Below are 23,473 nucleotides of genomic sequence, written 5' to 3'. Positions count from 1 at the left end.
TGAAAACGCGTGGAATCGTTTTTCTCTGACAAAGTGGTTTTTATTTTCCCACCACGATGTACTTCTTGGAGCCAGCAAAGTTTTATGTTGCATAAATGTTACCTAGATTTTGAGTTGGTGGGTTTTATGTTGCATTAAAGTTACCAAGATTTTGATTTGGGGGTTTCTTAAGGCTACAACTGTTCAGAATTATTTTAAAATATAATGAGTTATATTGTCTGCCTGATCGGCATATCCCTTTCATTAGTGCTAAACGCATACACACATTTACTTATATAGAGATGAGCTTATGCTACCCATATATTTAATGGAATGGAAAAATAAGTTAGTGCCAAAAGAGGAATCGTTAGGTAGAAAGCATGACCGAACTCTACTTCAGATATAATATTACGATATTTTGATCGATGGTCAAAAATTTATGATAAAATTTTAATGTAAACGATAGTGGCTTAGCACAACATTTTGCGTTAAACTTAATTGAATATTACCTGGCGAGATCGACCCATTAAATGACTTGTTAGTCACATTATCTGTTCATAATTACGTTTTAATTTATACACTGTCTTTATTTCTTAGACTAGAAGCTCAAACTTATTATTGTGATTTCAGAACGACACTTTCTTGGTTTTTCAAGAGCTACGCTGAAATAGCAAGAAACTTTGACCATACATGGTTATGGATCTTCCAAACCCGACCATTTGTATCGTATGTGGGTTGTAATGTTACATTATTTCAGTGTAAATGTCCCAGTATGAGTTTACACCAGCCTAAGCTGCTAAAATTGACCGATCTGTTGTAAATAAACATCAGCCCTCTATATATCTGTCAATGTCAGGAATGGATAGTTACATTATAAAAACCACTGCAGTATGAAGTAAAGGGGGATAGTCGTATGAGAGATAACTGTAATTAAGAAAAACTGAATAGGATATAAACATACATGGACTGTATATTCACTACTATATCACTCCTGCTCACAGCTCCATAGATACAAAGGTTAATAATGCCACCAATGCTTGCAAGTAGTGTGAATGTGATTAAGAATGCTTTGGACAAGCACTTTAAGCTTTGTAATTCGGTCCGAGTGTTTGTGTCTTCAGTTGTTTTCCCAGACTCTCCTATAGGGTCCTTGATGGGGACTCGAGTGTCCCTCATGATCCTTTATTCTACTAAACCTAACCAAAATAAATACACGTGATACGAGTAAACCACAATGCTTTAAGCGTTTGCGCATTGGAATTGATTAAAACATACCTGCCATGAACCACAGACACCCCTCCCTATCGATGTGTTAAATACACGTTGTATATAATTAATATTACTTCATGATAAAAAATTTCCATATCGTTGGGAGAGCATGTGCTATTTAAACTAGTACACGCCTATGGCTATTAACTAAATATCGTATACTCCCCTGTAAAGTGTATTATCACCGATGACACGTTTGGTTAACTTTACTATCGATTTATAAGCATGTCGTTATATTTGCATATATACACATTGAGTGCTTCTGTATGCTTCTTCGTTATGTTATTAAGAACATGCGGGTTGTGCAAAGTACCTAGTGGAAACTACAATAACATGCAGTTACCAAGTTGAAAGTTCATTCGTTGATATCAAGATAAATATTTACCTCTTTTTCACATAACCCTCTGGCTAAGATATCGTAATTTACTATTTTACGAAACCAGAATAGTTCCTGGGCACGAAAACCAAATTACCAAACGACTGATCCGCTCTCAGCCCCAGTCCCCTTGCATCGGGACTGTGACTGTGTGATCATCGTCGGGTGTGCATCACCATTCCCCTCGAAAGGGAACAGATACTACACATAATTCAGACAGTACACAAGAAATGATAAAGATGTCTTTTAGAAAACGAAACCATTCTTTTCAAAGTTGTTTGTCTAACGAAAGAGAACATATTTTAATACCGCCTTGGAATAACTCCCATAACTCATTGAATCGAACTTTCAACAACAGTGTGCTTTATTTCTGTTCTTTACCTGCTTTTAATTATTCCTCATGTACCTTCATTACAGTAACTACAAAAGTGGCGTATGCAACGCTTGAAAACAAGAATAGTAAGATCTTGATTTATTTATAGTTGGCTGACTATACTAGACAATTAACATGAATATTCATTTTTAAGCAAAGCATCCGTGGAAATGGAAATAATTATATCGGGGGACAGTAATGGAACTTATGGAACGCCGATACTGCAGAGAAACTTAAATACATTTAACATACTGTCAGTTATTCCGCTTGCGCGATCTTGTGTTATGTACAAGGGTTGGGCATGAGACAAGCGGTATAAACCGATAGAATATATTAACAAAAAATATTTTAGAACGTTATTAACAATTTGTTATATACATACATTTTTATTTTTATTCGTTGAAAAACATATTTTGAAACTTTCATTTGAGAATAACAAAATTGGTAAGACGTGTTAGACATGTAGACCTTCACAGGCTACTCTTTAAGAAAAACATAAACCAAAAAAACCAAAACAGCTTCGCCGAAACGGGAGAAAATTGATGAAGTACACAAAAGAAATATTTATGACAATCTAGATAATGTAAACTTATTGAATTATGATTAAGTTTATAGTGACGGATATTGCTAAAATATTGCTGGATAAACGTTTCAATAAAAACTCTTCAATTCCATTTGTTCATATGGTATGCGAATGCGATGAAATGGTTCCCCTCCGATACATATACCATCCGGAAGTAATAGAGGGCGCTGTTACAATTCAACACGAACGCAAACCACGAACCCAAACTGCCAGTGAGTCATTATGGAGACCATTTATTTTTTAAATTTTCATATCTTCTCTTTTTTTTTTGATATTGAAATGCACTTCACCAAGTGGAATCTTAAGTAAATATCACAGTTTCCTCTAGTACCCCCTATGCCCTTTTAACGATGATGTTTCCTTCCATAAATAACTTTCCATGGCAGGGGGGAGGTAGGTGTACCAGGATGGTGCATGTTATTATAGACGTATCATTAAAAAATAAATAATAAAATAAATGATGGTTTAATTGTAAGGTTCAGATTAAAAAAAAGAACGGTTAACATTAAATACAAAAACTTCCTTCGAGTTTATTTTGGCATTTGTATCACTAAGAGGGGTATATTAATGTATCACGTGAGTTATAACTTTTTGTATTGTATGGCGTTTAGGCAATGAACACTTTTTCAAGGTAATTGAGCTCTTTTTCGAATACTGTGAACATCTCTTATTTTCTTTTTGGTATCGAAGTCTAGGATTAAATGTAAATTTACCATAAACAGGAAGCAAGTTAAAACATATTGGTCCACACGCCCTCATTCCTTATTCGGAATCTCGGAAGGAAATTTTGAAAGTTCTTGATTGTATTTCGACTGACACATTGGGTAAATGTCTAGTGATGTCATACACGGATAATATCTCAAATGGTCGTATCCGGTCGGTATATTCTACTATTAGGAGAGGGATGTATTGTATCTGTGTACAATCTAAACAGTTGTTGTTTCGTCGTTCTCAAATTATTAAACGATACTTCACATGCCGACCTTTAACCATTGTTAAACTCAAAGCGAACCTATTATCTAATGGTATAGTCCAAAATAAAATACACCGAAAAGGAGTGGAACTTGATTCAACTACTCCTCAATTGAAATCACTGTTCAATGATGATACAATCATCCCTTCATAAAAAAAGATTCGAAGTTTCCACCACAAGGCTACCATCATTTCAGCGAAAGAATAAAAAAATAAAATAAGTGGCTGGTGTTTAACCCAACTATGATATCACAGATGTTTGCGCCCTCAAGAAGGGTGATAAGTCTAAGCCCTGTAATTATAGGCCCGTTGGTCTCACTAGTGTTGTTTGTAAGTCTATTGTTAAAAAGTCTATGGTCTGTCACTTTAGCAGTCAGTCTTTGTTCAGAGAGTCTCAACACGGCTTTTGTCAAAAAAAGGTCTTGTCTCACTAATATCCTTGAGTTATGGAAGATGTAACAAGCTCAGTAAATAGGCAGAAGTCTGTAGATATTGTGTTCCTGGATATCCAGAAGGCTTTGATAAAGTGCCCCACCAGCGTCTTCTACTTAGGTTGAAGAGTATAGGTGTCAATGGCAATTTACTGTCTTGGATCGAGAATTGGCTTTGTAATAGGAAACAGTGGGTGGTAATTAAAGGCTGTGCTTCTTCTTGGCAGGATGTTACTAGTGGGGTTCCACAAGGGTCTGTTTTGGGTCCCTTGTTGTTTGTTGCCTATATAAATGACATTGACGGAGATATTTTTTGCAAAGCTAAGAATTTTGCTGATGACACCAAATTGTATTCTGAGGTTTCTTCCAAAAGCGATTCTGAGAAGTTTCAAACGGATTTGGATAAGGTTTTTTCCTGGTCTCAGGGATGGCACATGCCTTTTAATATTGACAAATGCGAGGTAATGCACATAGGTAGTAGTAACCAAAAGTATACCTACAATCTTAATGGTGTGGAGTTACAGGAGGTCTTTTTGAAAGAGACCTAGGTATCTACATTGACTCATCTCTGCAACCTTCTAAACATTGTCTTGAAGCTGCTAAAAGAGGTAATAGGGTTTTAGGTATGATCAACAGGAACTTCAGTTTTCTGAAAGAGGACATAGTAGTTAGGCTTTATAAGCAATTGGTTAGGCCTCATCTCGAGTATGCTGTGCAAGCTTGGAACCCATATTTTGCTAAGGTTAAGGAAGTACTTGAAAAGGTCCAGAGGAGGGCCACTAGGATGATTAGTTCCTTAAAGAGTGTTCCTTATAGGCGGTTACAACTGTTGAATCTCTCCACACTGGAGCTTAGGAGGTTACGTGGGGACTCGATTCAGGTTTTCAAGATTGTGTATGGTTTTGACAATTGATCCTTTACCGACTTTTTCATGTTTGCTAATAGTAGTGGTACCAGAGGTCATTGTCTTAAACTCCAAAAGTCACAAAGTAGGATTAATATTCGGCATAACTTTCTAATAGGGTTGTGAATGAGTGGAACGGTTTGCCTGAGAAAGTTGTACTTGCAAGTAGTGTCAATGGGTTTAAGAATGCTTTGGACAAGCACTTTAAACATTGTAATCGGGTCTGAGTGTTTGTGTCATCAGTTTTTTCCTCTCCTATAGGGTCCTTGATGGGGACTTAAGTGTCCCTCCTCATCCTTTTTTCTACTAATCTAAACTTAACTAAACTAAACTAAACTCTACAAAATAAAGTGAATATTAAAACAACGATATCTTAAATCTCATTAACGGAACAAGATGTGAGGCCGAGAGCTGGAACAATGTGCTTCGTTTCACAAACACTACATTATTTGATTTGATTTGATTTATTTGTTTTTCACGTGTAAATTTACAGTGTGAAGGAAGTCTTCCAAAAAGCATACAACAGCTTAACAAAGTAGAAGACTCCCTGTATAAAGAAAAGAAGAAAAGTATTTACATATCAATACAAAATAGAATAATTCGACAATCAGTGAATACTATATGATGATAACATTTACAATAATAATTTGTTATCGTGCCAATGAATGGATGACTTATTAATAACTGGATATTAAGTCTTTGGTTAGATGCTTTTTGAATATTTTACTGGATACGTTGGTTTTCAAACTCTCTTTTATGCAATTCCATGTCTTTATTGCACGATTTCTAAGACGGAGCCTCCCAATTGATGTTTTATAAGGAAAGTAATGTGCATTATCAGCATTCCGTGTGTTGTGCCCTGGTAGAAATTCCAGTACAACCCAGTTAAAAAATCAACGAGGTTCTACTAGGGCCTACTATGTTTAACCGGTTTTTTAACTGTGTTTAACTGGGTCTTACTGGGTTCCAACTGGGCTATGCTGTACATGAGCTAGGTTCAACTGGGTTTACACGATGTTCAACTGGGTTTGTTCAGGCCCAACTGAGTTTGAACTATGTTTGAACTGATCCAGTTGGGTTTCAACTAGGTTTCACTGGGTTTTGCCCTAGCCCAACTGGGTTTGAACTATGTTGACTGGTGAACTTGCCCTGTTGGGTTGAACTAGGTTTCAACTGGTTTTGCCCGGCCCAACTGGGTTTGGACTATTGGGTGGTGAACTGACCCAGCTGGGGTTTTACTAGGTTTCACTGGTTCGCACAAGCCCAACTGGGTTTGAGATATGTTTACTGTTGAACTTGCCCTGTTGGGGTTGAACTATAGGTTTCACACTGGCCCAACTGGGTTTGGACTATGTTTACTGCTTTTATTTTAGGCGTAATTATCATGAATATTATAGTGTAAGATCGTAAGCAGTAACCGTATAGTAATATATTGAAAATGCTAAATTAGACAACTTATGAGGGGTGTAAAATAAATCTTTGTCATATTTATCACAGTTATGATTAAACGATTACATTTTTGTACCGCAATGATTAAAAATATTGAAAAAATATTTATTATATAATAAATTTGAAAAAAATATGTTATAATTTGTTCGTCGATTTGAACAATTGGTAGGCAAAATGCCTTCCTAGTGCAAAATAGTATGATCCGACCAAATTTGAACTTTGACATTTGTACCTTGTGTTAGCGCAAAATTTATACATTTCGAGTCCGCAAACCACATACGCCAACAGAAGCATCGCAGAATAATCGCATCTGTAACCGATTTTGCCAACAATTTTAAATTATTACCGCGGCTAAGTTCCCTCCTTTGTGATCTTGCAGTATCTTTATATTATTGACACATACTTGTAACATTATAATTGATTGTAAACGTCCTCTTCATCATAAATATTTGAATTCAACAGAAACTTTATAGGCCTATATAGGCTAGTGACTTAGGACTATAGTATAGGCTAGGCCTAACAAACCGGTTCCCTACTAGGTATACCACATGGTACAATTACTAACGTTAGACATAACCTAACGTTATAGTTGCCTAGCTTATAGGGGCCTAACCTAGTTATACTCAAGTTAACACCTATATTTAGCCGCATGATTTAAGGAAAGTTATTGTCAACTAGCAAACATACAATAGCAATTTTCAAAATTTACGCAATTGCCTTGATTCTTGTTTCAAACATGAAGTGTCCTATTGGCATAATAACATACTTTGCAAAAGTCATTAGCCTAGTGAAGTGTACAGCATACACTTATATGCTACAAATGTGAGGATGCCCTACACTGAACATTATGAGCATATGATCAAACTATCAATCTAATTTCAAGTGAGGCTTCATTTGTACAGTGTAAGATGGTCAGCTCTTACATCAAGTTTTGTACTGTACCATAGTTTCACTTGTTTATTAGTGCGCTGTGCAGTGCTCACTGTACAGAGGCTATACATTTGTATGTTGTCTTCTGGCAGCAAAATGGTTGATTAACAACTTTCTCTCTTCTGGGTTGCTAGGCAGCTATCTTGCTCTTCCTGGAAATTAACCCTCACAGGAAATGCGGTCTGTGCGGTCTATATATTTTAGGAACAAAGGAGTTTTGTGAGGGTACAGGGTATAGGGATTTGGCAATTGGCTATGAGTATCTGAGCAAGGCAGTTTAAAAGAAGAGAAAGATAGCTCAATGGCTGGATAATTTGTTTAAAACCTTAATTTACATAGTTCAAGTTACTGTACATAGTCCTTATTATTTTATGGAAGTTGTGATATTCAACTGCCAGTCTGAGACACTATTTATATAGGATAATATTAACTATAAAGGATATTGTTTTACAATAAAAGATATATTCCAGGACACCATCACTTATAAAGGACATTATTTTATTACAAAGGATATTGACATTATTTTAGTGAAAGGATACCCTGGAACACTATTTCATATAAATTAAAGGATACTTTTTGCTGGGATCGGACATTCATAATACCATTTATTGGGTTCAACTATACTGATGTCGTAGAATATCTGATGTCGTGGAAGGTCTGAGGTCGTGAAATACATGATGTCACCAGCAGGCCAACTCACCAGAACAGACTTTCTAATTTAGTGTATTTCTTTATATTTTGGGTGCGCACCTCACGACTGTAAGTTGTTTCATTTAATTTTTTGACTGGGCCCAGATCAGCTGTACATTGTTTGTTATTCATAATTATAATTTCTTTTGATCCAATCCAGTTGACTTCTTCATTTTTATATGTATCTTGCTCTGTGTTAGGTCATCACACCAAACCCAGAGTTCTCTGATCAAGAACAAACATTTATTTTCAGTGGCTAACACCCTTAATACTTACAGTGTAGATCTACTGTTAAAAAATGAACACTTCTTATAGTGTGGTGTTATATAAGTGTAGATAACAACAGTTGAGAATCCCAGTTCAAACTATTAAAAAATATAAGAAGTAAAAAAAAATAGTTCACCCAGTTTACCCCAGCAAAACATAGTTGACCCAGTTGAATCCCAGTAAAACATAGTTGACCCAGTAAAACATAGTTGACCCAGTAAAACATAGTTTGACCCAGTAAAGCATAGTTGAACCAGTTGGACCCAGTAAAACATAGTTGAACCAGTTGAACCCAGTAAAACATAGTTGATCCAGTTGGACCCAGTAAAATATAGTTGAACCAGTTGGACCCAGTAAAACATAGTTGAACCAGTTGGACCCTGTAAAACATAGTTGAACCAGTTGGGAACCCCAGTTCACTCAGTTCAACCTAGTTCAAATTTGGGCCAATTTCCGTATAGAAAATTCCAATTGAACCTAGTTCAAAAGTTCAACTGGAATTTCGACAAGGATGGTGATGTATTATATATTGTGGTGATGTGGTGTTGTGGTGATGTATTATATATTTGATTTGAATATGTGACTTCGCTCTCACTTTAATACTAACACGAAAAGTGTCTGGACGAAGTATGTAATAGCTTCAGGTAATAAATCCCTGATTAAACTTCATTTGGTAGAACAAAGTTTTTGTCTAGAAATTCGTCTAGATTTAACGAAACAGCTACATATACTATACTGACCAAGATGCATTTATTGAAGCGGTCAATAGTACAATTATCCAGAAAAATTGTGAATAACTCTAACTCTACTTAAAGTAAGGTGATGAACTCCTGCTGAAAACAGCTTAGCTTCGTCATGGAAACTAAAGTACTGAAATCTTAATCGCCATCTCTTTTTTTATAAAGTAATGCCTAAACTGTACGTAACCTGTCTTTTTAATTCTACATGAAGTTACGAATTATGAAGAGTACGGGATTTGTCTGAAATGGGGGCATCTGAAAAAAAATTCATTGATCAACACAACAGTAACAATTAGGATAGGTCGCTGTGACCACCTAAGACCGCCCATCCCTAACTACTAATATTTCATTGAGGAAGAGCAGAAACCCAGGGTCAGTTTGGATACTAATATCACATACGGAAATTATTTAAATTACACGTTGTGACAGATGGACCGTAATCCGGAGGTTTAGATATGCGAATCTGTTATAAGGGCACTTACCTTGAGTCGGGATAGCAGTCAGTCCCAATATATTCGTCGTTTTCCGGCCTCCATAATTTTCCATTATAAAAACTCCTGGTGCAGCACGCGTAGACAGTAGTTAAAACAACAACATTATCCATGAACTTGTTATCCCGTGTAGAATATAAGGTACCGTGCGTATTCGATATAGAAATATACACACTAATCATATGTATTTACTGAAGGCACGTGCATACGTCCTATGACTATAGCTTGTTGGAGGCTAATACTAAATCCGTAATATAATACTACCATGGATGTCTACGCTAACGTGTCCCTGAAGTCACAATTAGAACACAGTTCTTGACATTTTGTAAGTGAGCATGTCAACAACTTCCCGTGAACCGGATGACTATAGAAGAGTTTGCAGTATCTAAGGATAATATTGACCTTACGCTTGTTAAGGCAAATTTATTGTACGTCGTCGAGTTTAGGCCTAAGCAAAGAGTTAAACAGGAGTGTCAATACGTTGACTTCGCGTCTGTTTAATTTCTCCTTCGTTCCGGTTTGTTAATCGTTTGATATTAGATTTAACTTCTTGATGTTACTTATAACTTTTATTTACTTCATAATCAGAAGGCAAAAGAGACGCAGTGAACGATTCTGGATGTTGTTTTTCTTGCGTTAATCGTTCCCACAAACACTACACTATAATGTCAACTACCGTAAAGTTTGCAAATTACAAGAACAACAGACTTAAATGGCGGAAAGGTATGTTGTGATTTAGTAAAGGAGCCAGCGTAACTTGACGATAATTCGATTGACAGTGTTAACGTAACACAGTATTACAATTTTCTTCGAAAGGATAACATTCAGGAGAAATAAAGGCACAAACTTAATTTTGATATGACCGTAAGAATCACTGCTATTTATCCATGTTGTACTTCTGGACCATTTTTACTTGAGGAATGACCATTTGAGGCTCATTAATTACAGCGGCTGGACCACTTATTCTAACAAACAAATAATTAATTTTGATATGACCGTAAGAATCACTGCTATTTATCCATGTTATACTTCTGGACCATATTTACTTGAGGAATGACCATTTGAGGCTCATTAATTACAGCGGCTGGACTACTTATTCTAACACACAAACTATTAGGTCAGTTCCTCAGATACAACACGAAACTCAAGAGCAAACCATGAAACTTCAAATAACATTTTACTTCAACCTTCAAACATTTTACTTCAAACTTGAAACTTCAAATAACATAACGGCGGAGTGAATAGCCTAGTGATTAACGCCGGCGTCTCCAACTCATGAGATCCCCGGTTCGATTCCCGCCGACAGCAATGTGTGTCGTCTGGCAATCGTGTTGTTCAATAACAACTTCCCGACATGGACGTTAAATGGATGTGTGCCGAGAGATTGGCTTCGGTCAGCTTGCGAGTCTATAAGCCTCCATGGCTTCTTTCGCGAGTTCCTGCTTGCGGAAAGATCATACATACGTACATTGCATACCTATGTTGGTCGGAATTTTGTCCTAACCCTCGACATACCAATGTTGGTCAGGGATTTTTTACCAACAAGTGTATGTGAGGGACTTACACAACTGATCCTATTGGTGTGAGACACCAAGTTGCTGACAAACATGAAATATGATATGACCGGCATTTTTTAATACTGCCCCCAGTTATTGCTATATAGTTGAACTCTTGTACATACAGTATGTTATTGTTAGCATACAGTGAGCAACAGGAGAAACTACAAGAATAAACTGCTGTAATGGACTGTGAAACACCAAGGTAGGTATTAGTATTTTAATCTTGAACATCAAATTTACCTGAAGTATATCATGGGCTATGCCATTGGCTTGGAATTCTAAAACTAGCCCAATAAGACTACGTTTAGTATGTATCAAACCATGCAGAACACAAAACTTGGTTTGTTTTAGCTAGGCCTAACGTAAGGCTATATAGATTAACTGTAACACTAGGCTATGTTAATAGCATGCACTAGCCTAGGTTTATATGTAGCCTAGGTGGTCTTAATTTAGATCAGGTAAGGAATCAGTAAGCTGTTATTGTTAAAGAGGCAAACTGTTTCTTTTGCATCCATATAGCAAATTTTCGTACAAAAAGGCAATGCGCTGTGACCAAACTTCCAAAGGAAGCTAGTCTAGGCCTAGGTCCAACTTAAACGTTACTCCTTAGGATATGGTATTTAATGGGTATAGCCTAGGCTAGGCCTAACTTAGGCTTGGTAATTTAACTGTTACCAACGTTAAGGACACCTAATTTTATGCATGTTAGTAAATTTGCATCCTTCCAAAATGTAACTCAATGCTGACATACACATGACACAAATGTATGATAGGCCCTAGGCCAACAGAATCAGTAATAAACTTTAATTTCTAATTCTAGGCTCAGCCTAAGTTAGGCCTCCTATGCTGGTTTTACTTAGCTGACCTAAGAAAGATTAGCTCAGGCCTTTGTGCTTTAAAATAAGTGGCATATTTTGGTGTCTTTCGAAATCATTTACTTCTGAATTCATTATTTTAAAAGGAATCATAGCAGGTCAATGTGGTTATATAGTATAGGCCTTTCTTGTTAGGCCTAGGTGCAAACAGGGCAAACATTGGAGCACAAAATCAGGCAACACACACAATTAAGGACACGCTATAACCTACTTCGTCTATAGCCTACGCTGGACCTACAATTTATGATGGGCTTAGGGCATTAAGCCTATGCCTAACCGGTTTGTTGTGGATTTCCTAGCTAAAATATAGGCCGTGGCTATTCTTACGACGAGTCGTAACAATTATTTATAAACTATTCATACGACAAAGGCAAATTCAAGTGCAGTAAAGTAAATAAAGCAACTGCGCATGTAGTAGGGGTAACCCTAACCCTCAATCCTAACCTTTACCCTAACCCTAACCGCAAATTATTGATATTCCTCGTCGTAAAAATAGTACTCCTGGTCATGAAAATAGCAACTGCGCATGCGTAGTCGGAAATTATTCTTACAACTAGTCGTAAGAATAGCCACTTTGTAAAATATACCTCCCCAAACTTTGATCTTGTTTAATTGGACTATTATACTAAGCTTATAGACATGGGCACATATAGCCTAGGCATAGCTTATGATAGGCCTAACATTAGGGATATCTTACTGTAGCTGGCTGGGCTTAGGATCATGGAGCTTTTCGGTGATAGCCCCATGGTTCTATGCATGGCACTCTAGTATGAAAGTAGCCTAGGCCTAGCTTTACCTATATACCCTACACGGCTGTATCAGCATCGAGTTCAATGGTCTGATTCCATTTACAAACTTACCACGAACTGATATATCCTTTTTTGTTTTCGTAGAGGAAATGTATGTTAAGCTAAATCTCCTTTACATGGAATAAGTCTTGAGAGATTCATTGTTTGTTGAAAACAGAGTAAAATAATAGCAATTAAAAGTTAATACTTATTTTCTCATGTAGATGTACAATCTACGTCATAGAAGACGAGCAGTCCAGGGCCATACAATCATTCAACCCATGCAAACTATGGACAGAGACGGTTTGTCAGTAGAATGGATTAATGGTCATAAAGGTATGCATTTAATCTCTTGTACTGGAATATCATTGTTCAAATTGGAGAATGAAGAATAGTGTATTAATTGTTCAATGAACTCCTATTTGATTCACATTAATTTTAATGTGAGTTTTTGGAGCATCAATATATGTTATAGGTGATCTTATTTTCATCAGTACTCAATTAAAGAATCTTGCCCATTGATGTTTTAATTGGGTGTGAGGGGGGGGGGGGTGGGATCCAGACAAAAATAAGTAAATTGAAAATAAATAGAAATTGCTTAAATTATACTGGCTAACAGTCAAGATTCATATCAGGAAGTAAAACTTTGTGTCACAATTGTGTGGACTTGCTCTGGGGTTTTACTAATTTCATGATCTTGGTTGGCTAAAAGTGTTCTAATTGCAAATGTAGACTCATTGCAAGTGGCAGACAATATGTATCACTATTTTAAACTTGAAAAATGTCTGAAAAAAATTGTAGCTGTTCTAACAAGTGGCATAAACAAATTGATGTTTAAAATTAAAGCTCCATCATTGATACATTCTGGGGTATTGAAAGGGTTGAAACATTACATGAACATGCACTCATGAAATAAAACTTGTTCTACTCACACCCCAATATTTTCTAGGTGAACAACTCCTAGGAAACAAAACTGATTTTAGTATTTTGCTCCTATTTGAAATCATGGAAGCTTGACTTCAAGTGAAAGTAAAGGTTTTCAAAATTTTTACCACTCTGGAATTAGGATACATATAAGGCTGCAGAATTACAATTAAATCTCCCTGCAGTAAATCAGTATACATAGCCTCATCTGCTATATATGCTTATCTCTGCATTAAATATGTACAAATGTTTAACCACTGCATGGCCACAGTTGCTGATGAATGTGTACATTTGCCTAATGTATTTTTATTCTAGGTGTCAGTGTACTAATGCTTATGGTTGATGGTGAACTTATTTCAACACTGCTACAGTGTATTTTGAGGCAAACTTATTTGTGGCCTTAATGAAGCAAATACACTCTTGAGATTGACACAATTGAACATGTCAAAATTTAAAATGTCAAAGTAAAGAGTCTTTTGCTCAACATAATCATCAGTATGAGTAGGAGTGGAATTTAATACAGTATTAAATTTATCTCTTTATTTATCCCTTGCAAACATGCAGGTAGAGGTGTATTTGCAACCAAAGCAATATACAAAGGAGAGTTTATCACAGAATACAGAGGGGACCTCCTCTCCAAGAGAGATGCTGAGATGAGATGTCAGAAAAACATCTCAGACGTAGCATATATGTACTACTTCAAACATCAAGGAAAAAACATGTGGTAATTAGAACTAGATAAATATTTCACATTGTATAGGGGCACATCCCATCTATTGATTCTTGATTTGATAAACATTCCTTCATGACTAATGGGATTTGACATCTCCTCACAGTTTGCAAGGTAACAATGAACAAGTTATATCCATGAAACCTTTTCAGAAGTTTGTATGGTGACAAATGACATGAAAACAAGTTGGTTTACCTTATTAGATAGTTGCTTGTGTGTGTTTTTATTTTTAAATCTGCATGCACTGTTTATTGTATTGTGAGATGTTCATGTGGCTGTCCACAAGTTATTATAACATAAAATGATATCACCTAAAGCCTTACTTAAGTATGTAGTGGTAAGATAAGTGTATGTTTTGTGTATTGCTAAGTAGATGACTGTTAGTGTGACTCTGGGAATTTGTGACCACTGTTATTAGTTTATTAATGAATTCAGTCAAGATAATGCTACTAATGTAGAAATGTAACATAACCTTATATTTGAACTCAATCTAAAACCACTGCCCCTGTCTTTTTTACACTAATTGTTTTTCTTTTTGTGTTTTCTTTTTTTATAGTATTGATGCCTCAAAAGAAGATGGTTCTATCGGACGCCTTGTTAATGACAACATTTCCTCTGTAGCTAACTGCAGGATGAGAATAATAGTGAAGGACAGCCACCCACATCTTTGCCTTTATGCGACTAAAAATATCCTTCAAGGAGATGAACTAGAATATGATTATGGAGGATATACCCCATGGCGAAAAAAGGTAAACTTTCATTAAAAACCTCTTTGATCATATCAGCAAGGTATGAAAGTGTGCAGTATTCAGGTATCCCTTACCAACACAATGCATGCTTAACATTCATACAAGAGCAATATAGGACTACTTATGGAAGTCAATTGTTTAAAGATCCAGAATTTCTGCTCTATTTTAGCACACAAAACAAGAGCTTGAATGACATATAACTGAATCGAACTGTTTGGATGGCTTCAATATCACTGTATAATTCCACCTATGTGAACTTCTTACACCAGTAATATGCTCTTCACTCAACCTTTATGAGGCACAGTCCTTTTGGCTGTAAGCCTTACACGGGTTAATTTCATTGGCTACTGAAAATGTGTGTTAGTTAGTTGGTAGCATTCACCTCAAGTAACTTTCCCTTTTGTATTTTTCTTTTGTTTCTTTGATTCCGTAAGCACTAGACCCAGGTAGTACAAGTGAAACTGTGCGTGAGTCCTGGGTTTCACAACTGTACAGCATGTGAAATTAAGCTTTCCGTACACCTATTTCAGGCATATGCAATATGATTCATTCACCAAGTTATTAATACCTTTTCCCACATTGTTATAAAACTCTGTGTATGAAAGGTATTTCAGTATTCACCCTGTCTATTCCACAATATCAATTTTTTTTTATCATGAGTTTTCTCCTCATTTTTACACAGACAACCAGTAAAGACAACGAAGTACATGTTACAGAAAAAAATAAGGTGGGTATTTAAAATGTGTTATGAAATTGGGTGAAATGTTAAAATTCTTTTGGGGAAGAAAATTAGGAACAATTATGTTTTAAAATAATTTCAAATCAAGTGGTAACATGTATCTTTTTTGTTCTTGTTTTTGTGTTCTTTGATATACTTAAAGTAAATAGGCAGTTGTGACAAATATTTTACATAATACCTTTCTATGCAATCTCCTTTCAAAACAACTATATATATGCATCCTGTTGCATGTCCATTCAAGGGCGGCGGAAGCACTTTTAATCTGGGGGGAGGGTACCGACATCAAAGGGCACTTTGCAGAAATTCTATTGGACTGATGTAGCCTGATATTTAGTACCCTTTATAACTCTTATTGTATTATCTTATTTGCGTATACACATCACTCCATGCCCCCCCCCCCCCCTGAAGGAAAACAAGCATACTAGCACTGCAATATTCAATGTGCAAACAAGGAACAAGTTTTCTATTGAGACAAATGAGGTGAAATCATGCTAGTTGCTAATGTAGGAATCTTCCGAATTAGAGTTTATTTCTTGTTAATATCTTAACGAATTGTTCCCATTTGAAATAGCTTTGAGTTTGACCCATATAAATTCATTATAAGTCAGGGGCGTAGCCAGGATTTGCAAAGTTGTATGCACGACTATCTGAGCGGAGCGCCACCATCGGTTGGCGCGGAGCGCACAAGAAAATTTTTTGTTGTACAAACCCCTCAGATGGCCGGAAACGGCCCTTCCCGAGTGTTCATTCTGGTTCCCTGGCCTCTTGCTAACTTGAGACACCTAAATTTTTATGTAGAAAAAGGGCACATTTTTAACCCTGAGGAAAAGTGGGGGGGCACGTGCCCCCTGTGCCCCCCCAGTTCCGCCGCCCTTGCCATTGATAACTGTCTAATGTGTTAAAATGTTCATCAAAAATTTCCAATATCGATGAAAATATCTGTTTTATTCCAATTATACTAAAGTTTAAATTAGACCCACAAGTGACCCCGTGTGTAAGTCCAGTTGTGCCACAACTGTATGTGACTCTGTAATTTGATGTTAACATGACTATTTTGTCCTCATTTTTACACAGACCATTTGTGAAGCCAATGACGAAATTGTCACAGAAAATAGTAAGGTAGGTATACTAGCCTACATCCATGTACATTGAGATACTTAAAATGCTGTTTGAAAATGAGAAAATTTCATTACAAAATAAAAGGAGTGACTGTCCTGTGATTTGAGTAAGTATGGCACTATATGCAGACCTACAAGTGAATGTGTGTGTGCTCAGTTGACCAAGAACTGTTTTTAACACTAGCTCTGGCACAAGCTCTTGAACAATTTTAACCAAAGTTTGATGGTGTGGGTTTCAGAAGACACCCTGTGTTATTGAAATTGATTCAAAACAAGTAGTAAATCATGTCAATTTTGTATTTGTTATGGTCTTTCTTAGATTTCATGAACATACAACTAGACCCACAAGTGACCCTGTCTGTAAGTCCAGTTGTGCCACAACTGTATGTGACTCTGTAATTTGATGTTAACATAACTATTTTGTCCTCATTTTTACACAGACCATTTGTGAAGCCAATGACGAAATTGTCACAGAAAATAGTAAGGTAGGTATACTAGCCTACATCCATGTACATTGAGATACTTAAAATGCTGTTTGAAAATGAGAAAATTTCATTACAAAATAAAAGGAGTGACTGTCCTGTGATTTGAGTAAGTATGGCACTATATTCAGACTTACAAGTGAATGTGTGTGCTCAGTTGACCAAGAACTGTTTTTAACCCTAGCTCTGGCACAAGTTCTTGTACAATTTTAACCAAAGTTTGATGGTGTGGGTTTCAGAAGGCACCCTATGTTATTAAAATTAATTAAAAACAAGTTGTAAATCATGTCAATTTTGTATTTGTTATGGTCTTTCTTTGATTTCATTAACACTTACAACTAGACCAACAAGTGACCCTGTGTGTATGTCCAGTTGTGCCACAACTGTATGTGACTCTGTAATTTGATGTTAACATAACTATTTTGTCCTCATTTTGACACAGACCATTTGTGAAGCCAATGACGAAATTGTCACAGCAAATAGTAAGGTAGGTATACTAGCCTACATCCATGTACATTGAGATACTTAAAATGCTGTTTGAATATGAGAAAATTTCATTACAAAATAAAAGGAGTGACTGTCCTGTGATTTGAGTAAGTATGGCACTATATTCAGACCTACAAGTGAATGTGTGTGTGCTCAGTTGACCAAGAACTGTTTTTAACACTAGCTCTGGCACAAGTTCTTGTACAATTTTAACCAAAGTTTGATGGTGTGGGTTGCAGAAGACACCCTTTGTTATTAAAATTAATTAAAAACAAGTTGTAAATCATGTCAATTCAGTAATTTTTTTTTTTTGGGGGGGGGCGGGTTCTTTGATTTCATTAACAATTACAACTAGACCCACAAATGACACTGGGTGTAAGTCCAGTTGTACCACAACTGTATGTGACTCTGTAATTTGATGTTAACATGACTATTTTGTCCTCATATTTACACAGACCATTTGTGAAGCCAATGACGAAATTGTCACAGAAAATAGTAAGGTAGGTATACTAGCATACATCGATGTACATTGAGATACTTAAAATGCTGTTTGAATATGAGAAAATTTCATTACAAAATAAAAGGAGTGACTGTCCTGTGATTTGAGTAAGTATGGCACTATATTCAGACCTACAAGTGAATGTGTGTGTGCTCAGTTGACCAAGAACTGTTTTTAACACTAGCTCTGGCACAAGTTCTTGTACAATTTTAACCAAAGTTTGATGGTGTGGGTTTGCAGAAGACACCCTATGTTATTAAAATTAATTAAAAACAAGTTGTAAATCATGTCAATTCAGTAATTTTTTTTTTGGGGGGGGCGGGTTCTTTGATTTCATTAACAATTACACTAGACCCACAAATGACACTGTGTGTAAGTCCAGTTGTGCCACAACTGTATGTGACTCTGTAATTTGATGTTAACATAACTATTTTGTCGTCATATTTACACAGACCATTTGTGAAGCCAATGACGAAATTGTCACAGAAAATAGTAAGGTAGGTATACTAACATACATCCATGTACATTGAGATACTTAAAATAATGTTTGAATATGAGAAAATTTCATTACAAAATAAAAGGAGTGACTGTCCTGTGATTTGAGTAAGTATGGCACTATATGCAGACCTACAAGTGAATGTGTGTGTGCTCAGTTGACCAAGAACTGTTTTTAACACTAGCTCTGGCACAAGCTCTTGTACAATTTTAACCAAAGTTTGATGGTGTGGGTTTCAGAAGGCCCCCTATGTTATTAAAATTAATTAAAAACAAGTTGTTAATCATGTCAATTTTGTATTTGTTATGGTCTTTCTTTGATTTCATTAACACTTACAACTAGACCAACAAGTGACCCTGTGTGTATGTCCAGTTGTGCCACAACTGTATGTGACTCTGTAATTTGATGTTAACATAACTATTTTGTCGTCATTTTTACACAGACCATTTGTGAAGCCAATGACGAAATTGTCACAGCAAATAGTAAGGTAGGTATACTAACATACATCCATGTACATTGAGATACTTAAAATAATGTTTGAATATGAGAAAATGTCATTACAAAATAAAAGGAGTGACTGCCCTGTGATTTGAGTAAGTATGGCACTATATTCAGACCTACAAGTGAATGTGTGTGTGCTCAGTTGACCAAGAACTGTTTTTAACACTAGCTCTGGCACAAGTTCTTGTACAATTTTAACCAAAGTTTGATGGTGTGGGTTGCAGAAGACACCCTATGTTATTAAAATTAATTAAAAACAAGTTGTAAATCATGTCAATTCAGTAATTTTTTTTTGGGGGGGGGGGGCGGGTTCTTTGATTTCATTAACAATTACACTAGACCCACAAATGACACTGGGTGTAAGTCCAGTTGTACCACAACTGTATGTGACTCTGTAATTTGATGTTAACATGACTATTTTGTCCTCATATTTACACAGACCATTTGTGAAGCCAATGACGAAATTGTCACAGCAAATAGTAAGGTAGGTATACTAACATACATCCATGTACATTGAGATACTTAAAATAATGTTTGAATATGAGAAAATTTCATTACAAAATAAAAGGAGTGACTGTCCTGTGATTTGAGTAAGTATGGCACTATATTCAGACCTACAAGTGAATGTGTGTGTGCTCAGTTGACCAAGAACTGTTTTTAACCCTAGCTCTGGCACAAGTTCTTGTACAATTTTAACCAAAGTTTGATGGTGTGGGTTTCAGAAGGCACCCTATGTTATTAAAATTAATTAAAAACAAGTTGTAAATCATGTCAATTTTGTATTTGTTATGGTCTTTCTTTGATTTCATTAACACTTACAACTAGACCAACAAGTGACCCTGTGTGTATGTCCAGTTGTGCCACAACTGTATGTGACTCTGTAATTTGATGTTAACATAACTATTTTGTCCTCATTTTGACACAGACCATTTGTGAAGCCAATGACGAAATTGTCACAGCAAATAGTAAGGTAGGTATACTAGCCTACATCCATGTACATTGAGATACTTAAAATGCTGTTTGAATATGAGAAAATTTCATTACAAAATAAAAGGAGTGACTGTCCTGTGATTTGAGTAAGTATGGCACTATATTCAGACCTACAAGTGAATGTGTGTGTGCTCAGTTGACCAAGAACTGTTTTTAACACTAGCTCTGGCACAAGTTCTTGTACAATTTTAACCAAAGTTTGATGGTGTGGGTTTGCAGAAGACACCCTATGTTATTAAAATTAATTAAAAACAAGTTGTAAATCATGTCAATTCAGTAATTTTTTTTGGGGGGGGGGGCGGGTTCTTTGATTTCATTAACAATTACACTAGACCCACAAATGACACTGGGTGTAAGTCCAGTTGTACCACAACTGTATGTGACTCTGTAATTTGATGTTAACATGACTATTTTGTCCTCATTTTTACACAGACCATTTGTGAAGCCAATGACGAATTTGTCACAGAAAATAGTAAGGTAGGTATACTAGCCTACATCCATGTACATTGAGATACTTAAAATGCTGCTTGAAAATGAGTAAATTTCATTACAAAATAAAAGGAGTGACTGTTCTGTTATTTGAGTAAGTATGGCACTATATGCAGACCCACAATTGAATGTGTGTGTGCTCAGTTGACCAAGAACTGTTTTTAACACTAGCTCTGGCACAAGCTCTTGTAAAATTTTAACCAAAGTTTGATGGGTGGGTTTCAGAAGGCACCCTATGTTATTAAAATTAATTAAAAACAAGTTGTAAATCATGTCAATTTTGTATTTGTTATGGTCTTTCTTTGATTTCATTAACAATTACACTAGACCCACAAATGACACTGGGTGTATGTCCAGTTGTGCCACAACTGTATGTGACTCTGTAATTTGATGTTAACATGACTATTTTGTCCTCATTTTTACACAGACCATTTGTGAAGCCAATGACGAAATTGTCACAGAATATAGTAAGGTAGGTATACTAGCCTACATCCATGTATATTGAGATACTTAAAATGCTGTTTGAATATGAGAAAATTTCATTACAAAATAAAAGGAGTGACTGTCCTGTGATTTGAGTAAGTATGGCACTATATGCAGACCTACAAGTGAATGTGTGTGTGCTCAGTTGACCAAGAACTGTTTTTAACACTAGCTTTGGCCTTGAAAAGAAGCTTCCAACAATTGAAATGTGATAACCTTTTGTGGAAGAATATACCACAAATTAACTATTAAAATTAATTGAAATTAATTCATAAATCCAAAGTAATGCTTTAACCCATTGAAATTTGAACTGTGTTTGAGAATTATTATCAAGTCATGTTGCAAAGTAAGTAGCTTTGTCTTTTCCGTTTGATGTCCTTTTGAATCCTGTAGCAGCGTGTACAAGACCTACTGTACATGATACACTGCATGTGAACAAATTGTCCAAACTTAATGCCCTTTCTACTTGAGTCATATCACTCCTTTGTTAGGTGACTCATGCAACAAACAATTTTAAATCATGTAAACTGCATCAAACTGCATTCTGGAATAGTTGGTGCATTGCTTCCTTTTACTACCTTTACACTAATAACGCAATGTCGAAGCTACTGAAGTGAAGCAAATAGTCTTTTCTTTAGTAAATAGCGAGTTAAACCTTCAGGAGTCCATATCTACAGGCATCCTCTGTGTGCTGTCTTTGCCTGCTTTTTAATGCTAGTCTGGAACATAGTGAAAGAACAGGTTATATTGTTATATTGCTACTTTAATATTGATTACATGTGATACTGATGCTTTGCAATCATAGCATTAAGATGGAAAAAATTTTGACTCAAATTTTGGTCCTTTTTTTGCAAACAATAACAAATATGTTTCTTATATTTTACTACATATTTCTTCAGGAGAGCATTTCAACCTCAACTTCAACATCATTTACTGGTATGTTTCATATTCATATCTCTATGATTAAACATTTTCTTGTAAATCCTTGTCGTGTGTTGATAGCTATAGTCCAAATGCATGCATGTTACTTAACTATCAGGCTTATGTGTTCTTTAGCTATTAACATTTAAATCTTACTACTGTTCAGGCATTATACCGTAGTTAAGATATATCCCTAACTATGTTAAATCTAAACATTTAATAGCTGCAGTAATATCATTTACAACTTCTTACACTTTTAACTTACAGAAGACACAGGCGGTGAACTGTACTTTGATGCTGATCTAGGAAAATATCACAACTCCTTACTTGGTAAGTGCAGCCCAATGTCTTTGAATAAATTGTCTGTATCATATGTAGGTCCCCTTTTTTTTTGTATTTTATATTTGAAGATGTAAACTATTCGAAACAAATTGTGATTATTTTCTTGCAACTAATTATGATAATATACCAAAATGGCATAGTTAAATAGCTTTAAGGGTTAGATGTGGGCTCTCTTCATTAATCTTGAATCTACTATAATCACAAAATAAACAAAAAACTTCTAATCGTTTTAACATTGCAGACTCAAACCGTCATGAAGCAGTTTTTTTAGACGAATTGACAGGAAATATGTACTCATATGGTAAGATACAAACTAGAAGCAAAGCTATTTTAATAGTTATGACTAAAACATTATGTGATTTTTGTGAGGTAAACAATGCATTGTAATTGTCTAAAGATGGAAATCCAACTTTATTTTGTAATCGCCAGTGTGAAAATATCTTTACAACTAGTAAACAAAGCATTTTGTACTTTTTAAACTGTTAATTAACATTACAAAAATATTTCCTAGTCAAAACTGTAGGCAGGTATTATTCTCAAGCAGAATATATCGCTTACATGTATGAATTCTTATGAGGAGGTAATATCTATAGAAATCACTGTTTCTACATGCATACGGTTATCTGGAAATTATTTTCTGTTTGTTACTGTTTTGAACTATGGTTACCTGAACTTTTTGGAATCAGGAAATGCTTCAACAAAAAGGAAAGTTATGACTGCTAAAAGAATGTTTAAGGTCAATGCAGGTTCAAGGTAAACAAATAAACGCATTACCAATATTAAAGCAATACACACAATCCGAAACAGTTTGCATGCATTTCAGACTGTGATAAATAAAATGTGTTATT

General features: G+C 35.6%; 2 protein-coding genes across 23 annotated transcripts in view; one reads left to right on the top strand and one right to left on the bottom strand.

Moving 5' to 3' along the window:
• Positions 1 to 23,473, bottom strand: part of LOC139973407 (uncharacterized) — a 316,080-nt gene that overhangs the window by 51,107 nt on the left and 241,500 nt on the right. For 3 of the 5 annotated variants that reach the window (XM_071980063.1, XM_071980065.1, XM_071980069.1), the window contains exon 1: positions 9,446 to 10,901. The exons of the other annotated variants lie outside the window; for them this stretch is intronic. The gene's annotated coding sequence lies outside the window, so the exon portion shown is untranslated. Of the gene's footprint in view, positions 1 to 9,445; positions 10,902 to 23,473 lie in introns of those variants that run through there. 5 annotated transcript variants of the gene reach the window in all.
• LOC139973414 (uncharacterized) lies at positions 10,911 to 22,936 on the top strand. 18 transcript variants are annotated; one of them, XM_071980081.1, is made up of 16 exons: positions 10,911 to 11,215; positions 12,901 to 13,012; positions 14,165 to 14,324; positions 14,887 to 15,079; positions 15,762 to 15,806; positions 16,893 to 16,937; positions 17,861 to 17,905; positions 18,360 to 18,404; positions 18,856 to 18,900; positions 19,342 to 19,386; positions 19,840 to 19,884; positions 20,326 to 20,370; positions 20,823 to 20,867; positions 21,307 to 21,351; positions 22,262 to 22,298; positions 22,551 to 22,936. In XM_071980081.1, exons 2-16 carry the CDS (start codon positions 12,901 to 12,903, stop codon positions 22,697 to 22,699), a joined length of 1,101 nt encoding a protein of 366 aa, XP_071836182.1. In that variant the 5' UTR covers positions 10,911 to 11,215; the 3' UTR covers positions 22,700 to 22,936. The 18 variants fall into 18 exon arrangements, with proteins under 18 accessions (XP_071836182.1, XP_071836181.1, XP_071836183.1 ...); XM_071980080.1 differs by lacking the exon at positions 17,861 to 17,905 and adding an exon at positions 17,377 to 17,421 and having other exon boundaries at positions 10,911 to 13,012; XM_071980082.1 differs by lacking the exon at positions 18,360 to 18,404 and having other exon boundaries at positions 10,911 to 13,012; positions 22,551 to 22,934.

The sequence above is a fragment of the Apostichopus japonicus genome, chromosome 9 (assembly GCF_037975245.1).
Source record: "Apostichopus japonicus isolate 1M-3 chromosome 9, ASM3797524v1, whole genome shotgun sequence".
In the NCBI taxonomy this organism is placed as follows: Eukaryota; Metazoa; Echinodermata; class Holothuroidea; order Aspidochirotida; family Stichopodidae; genus Apostichopus; species Apostichopus japonicus.
Note: the sequence above shows the minus strand (reverse complement) of the source record. Positions and strands in the feature narration are given on the sequence as shown.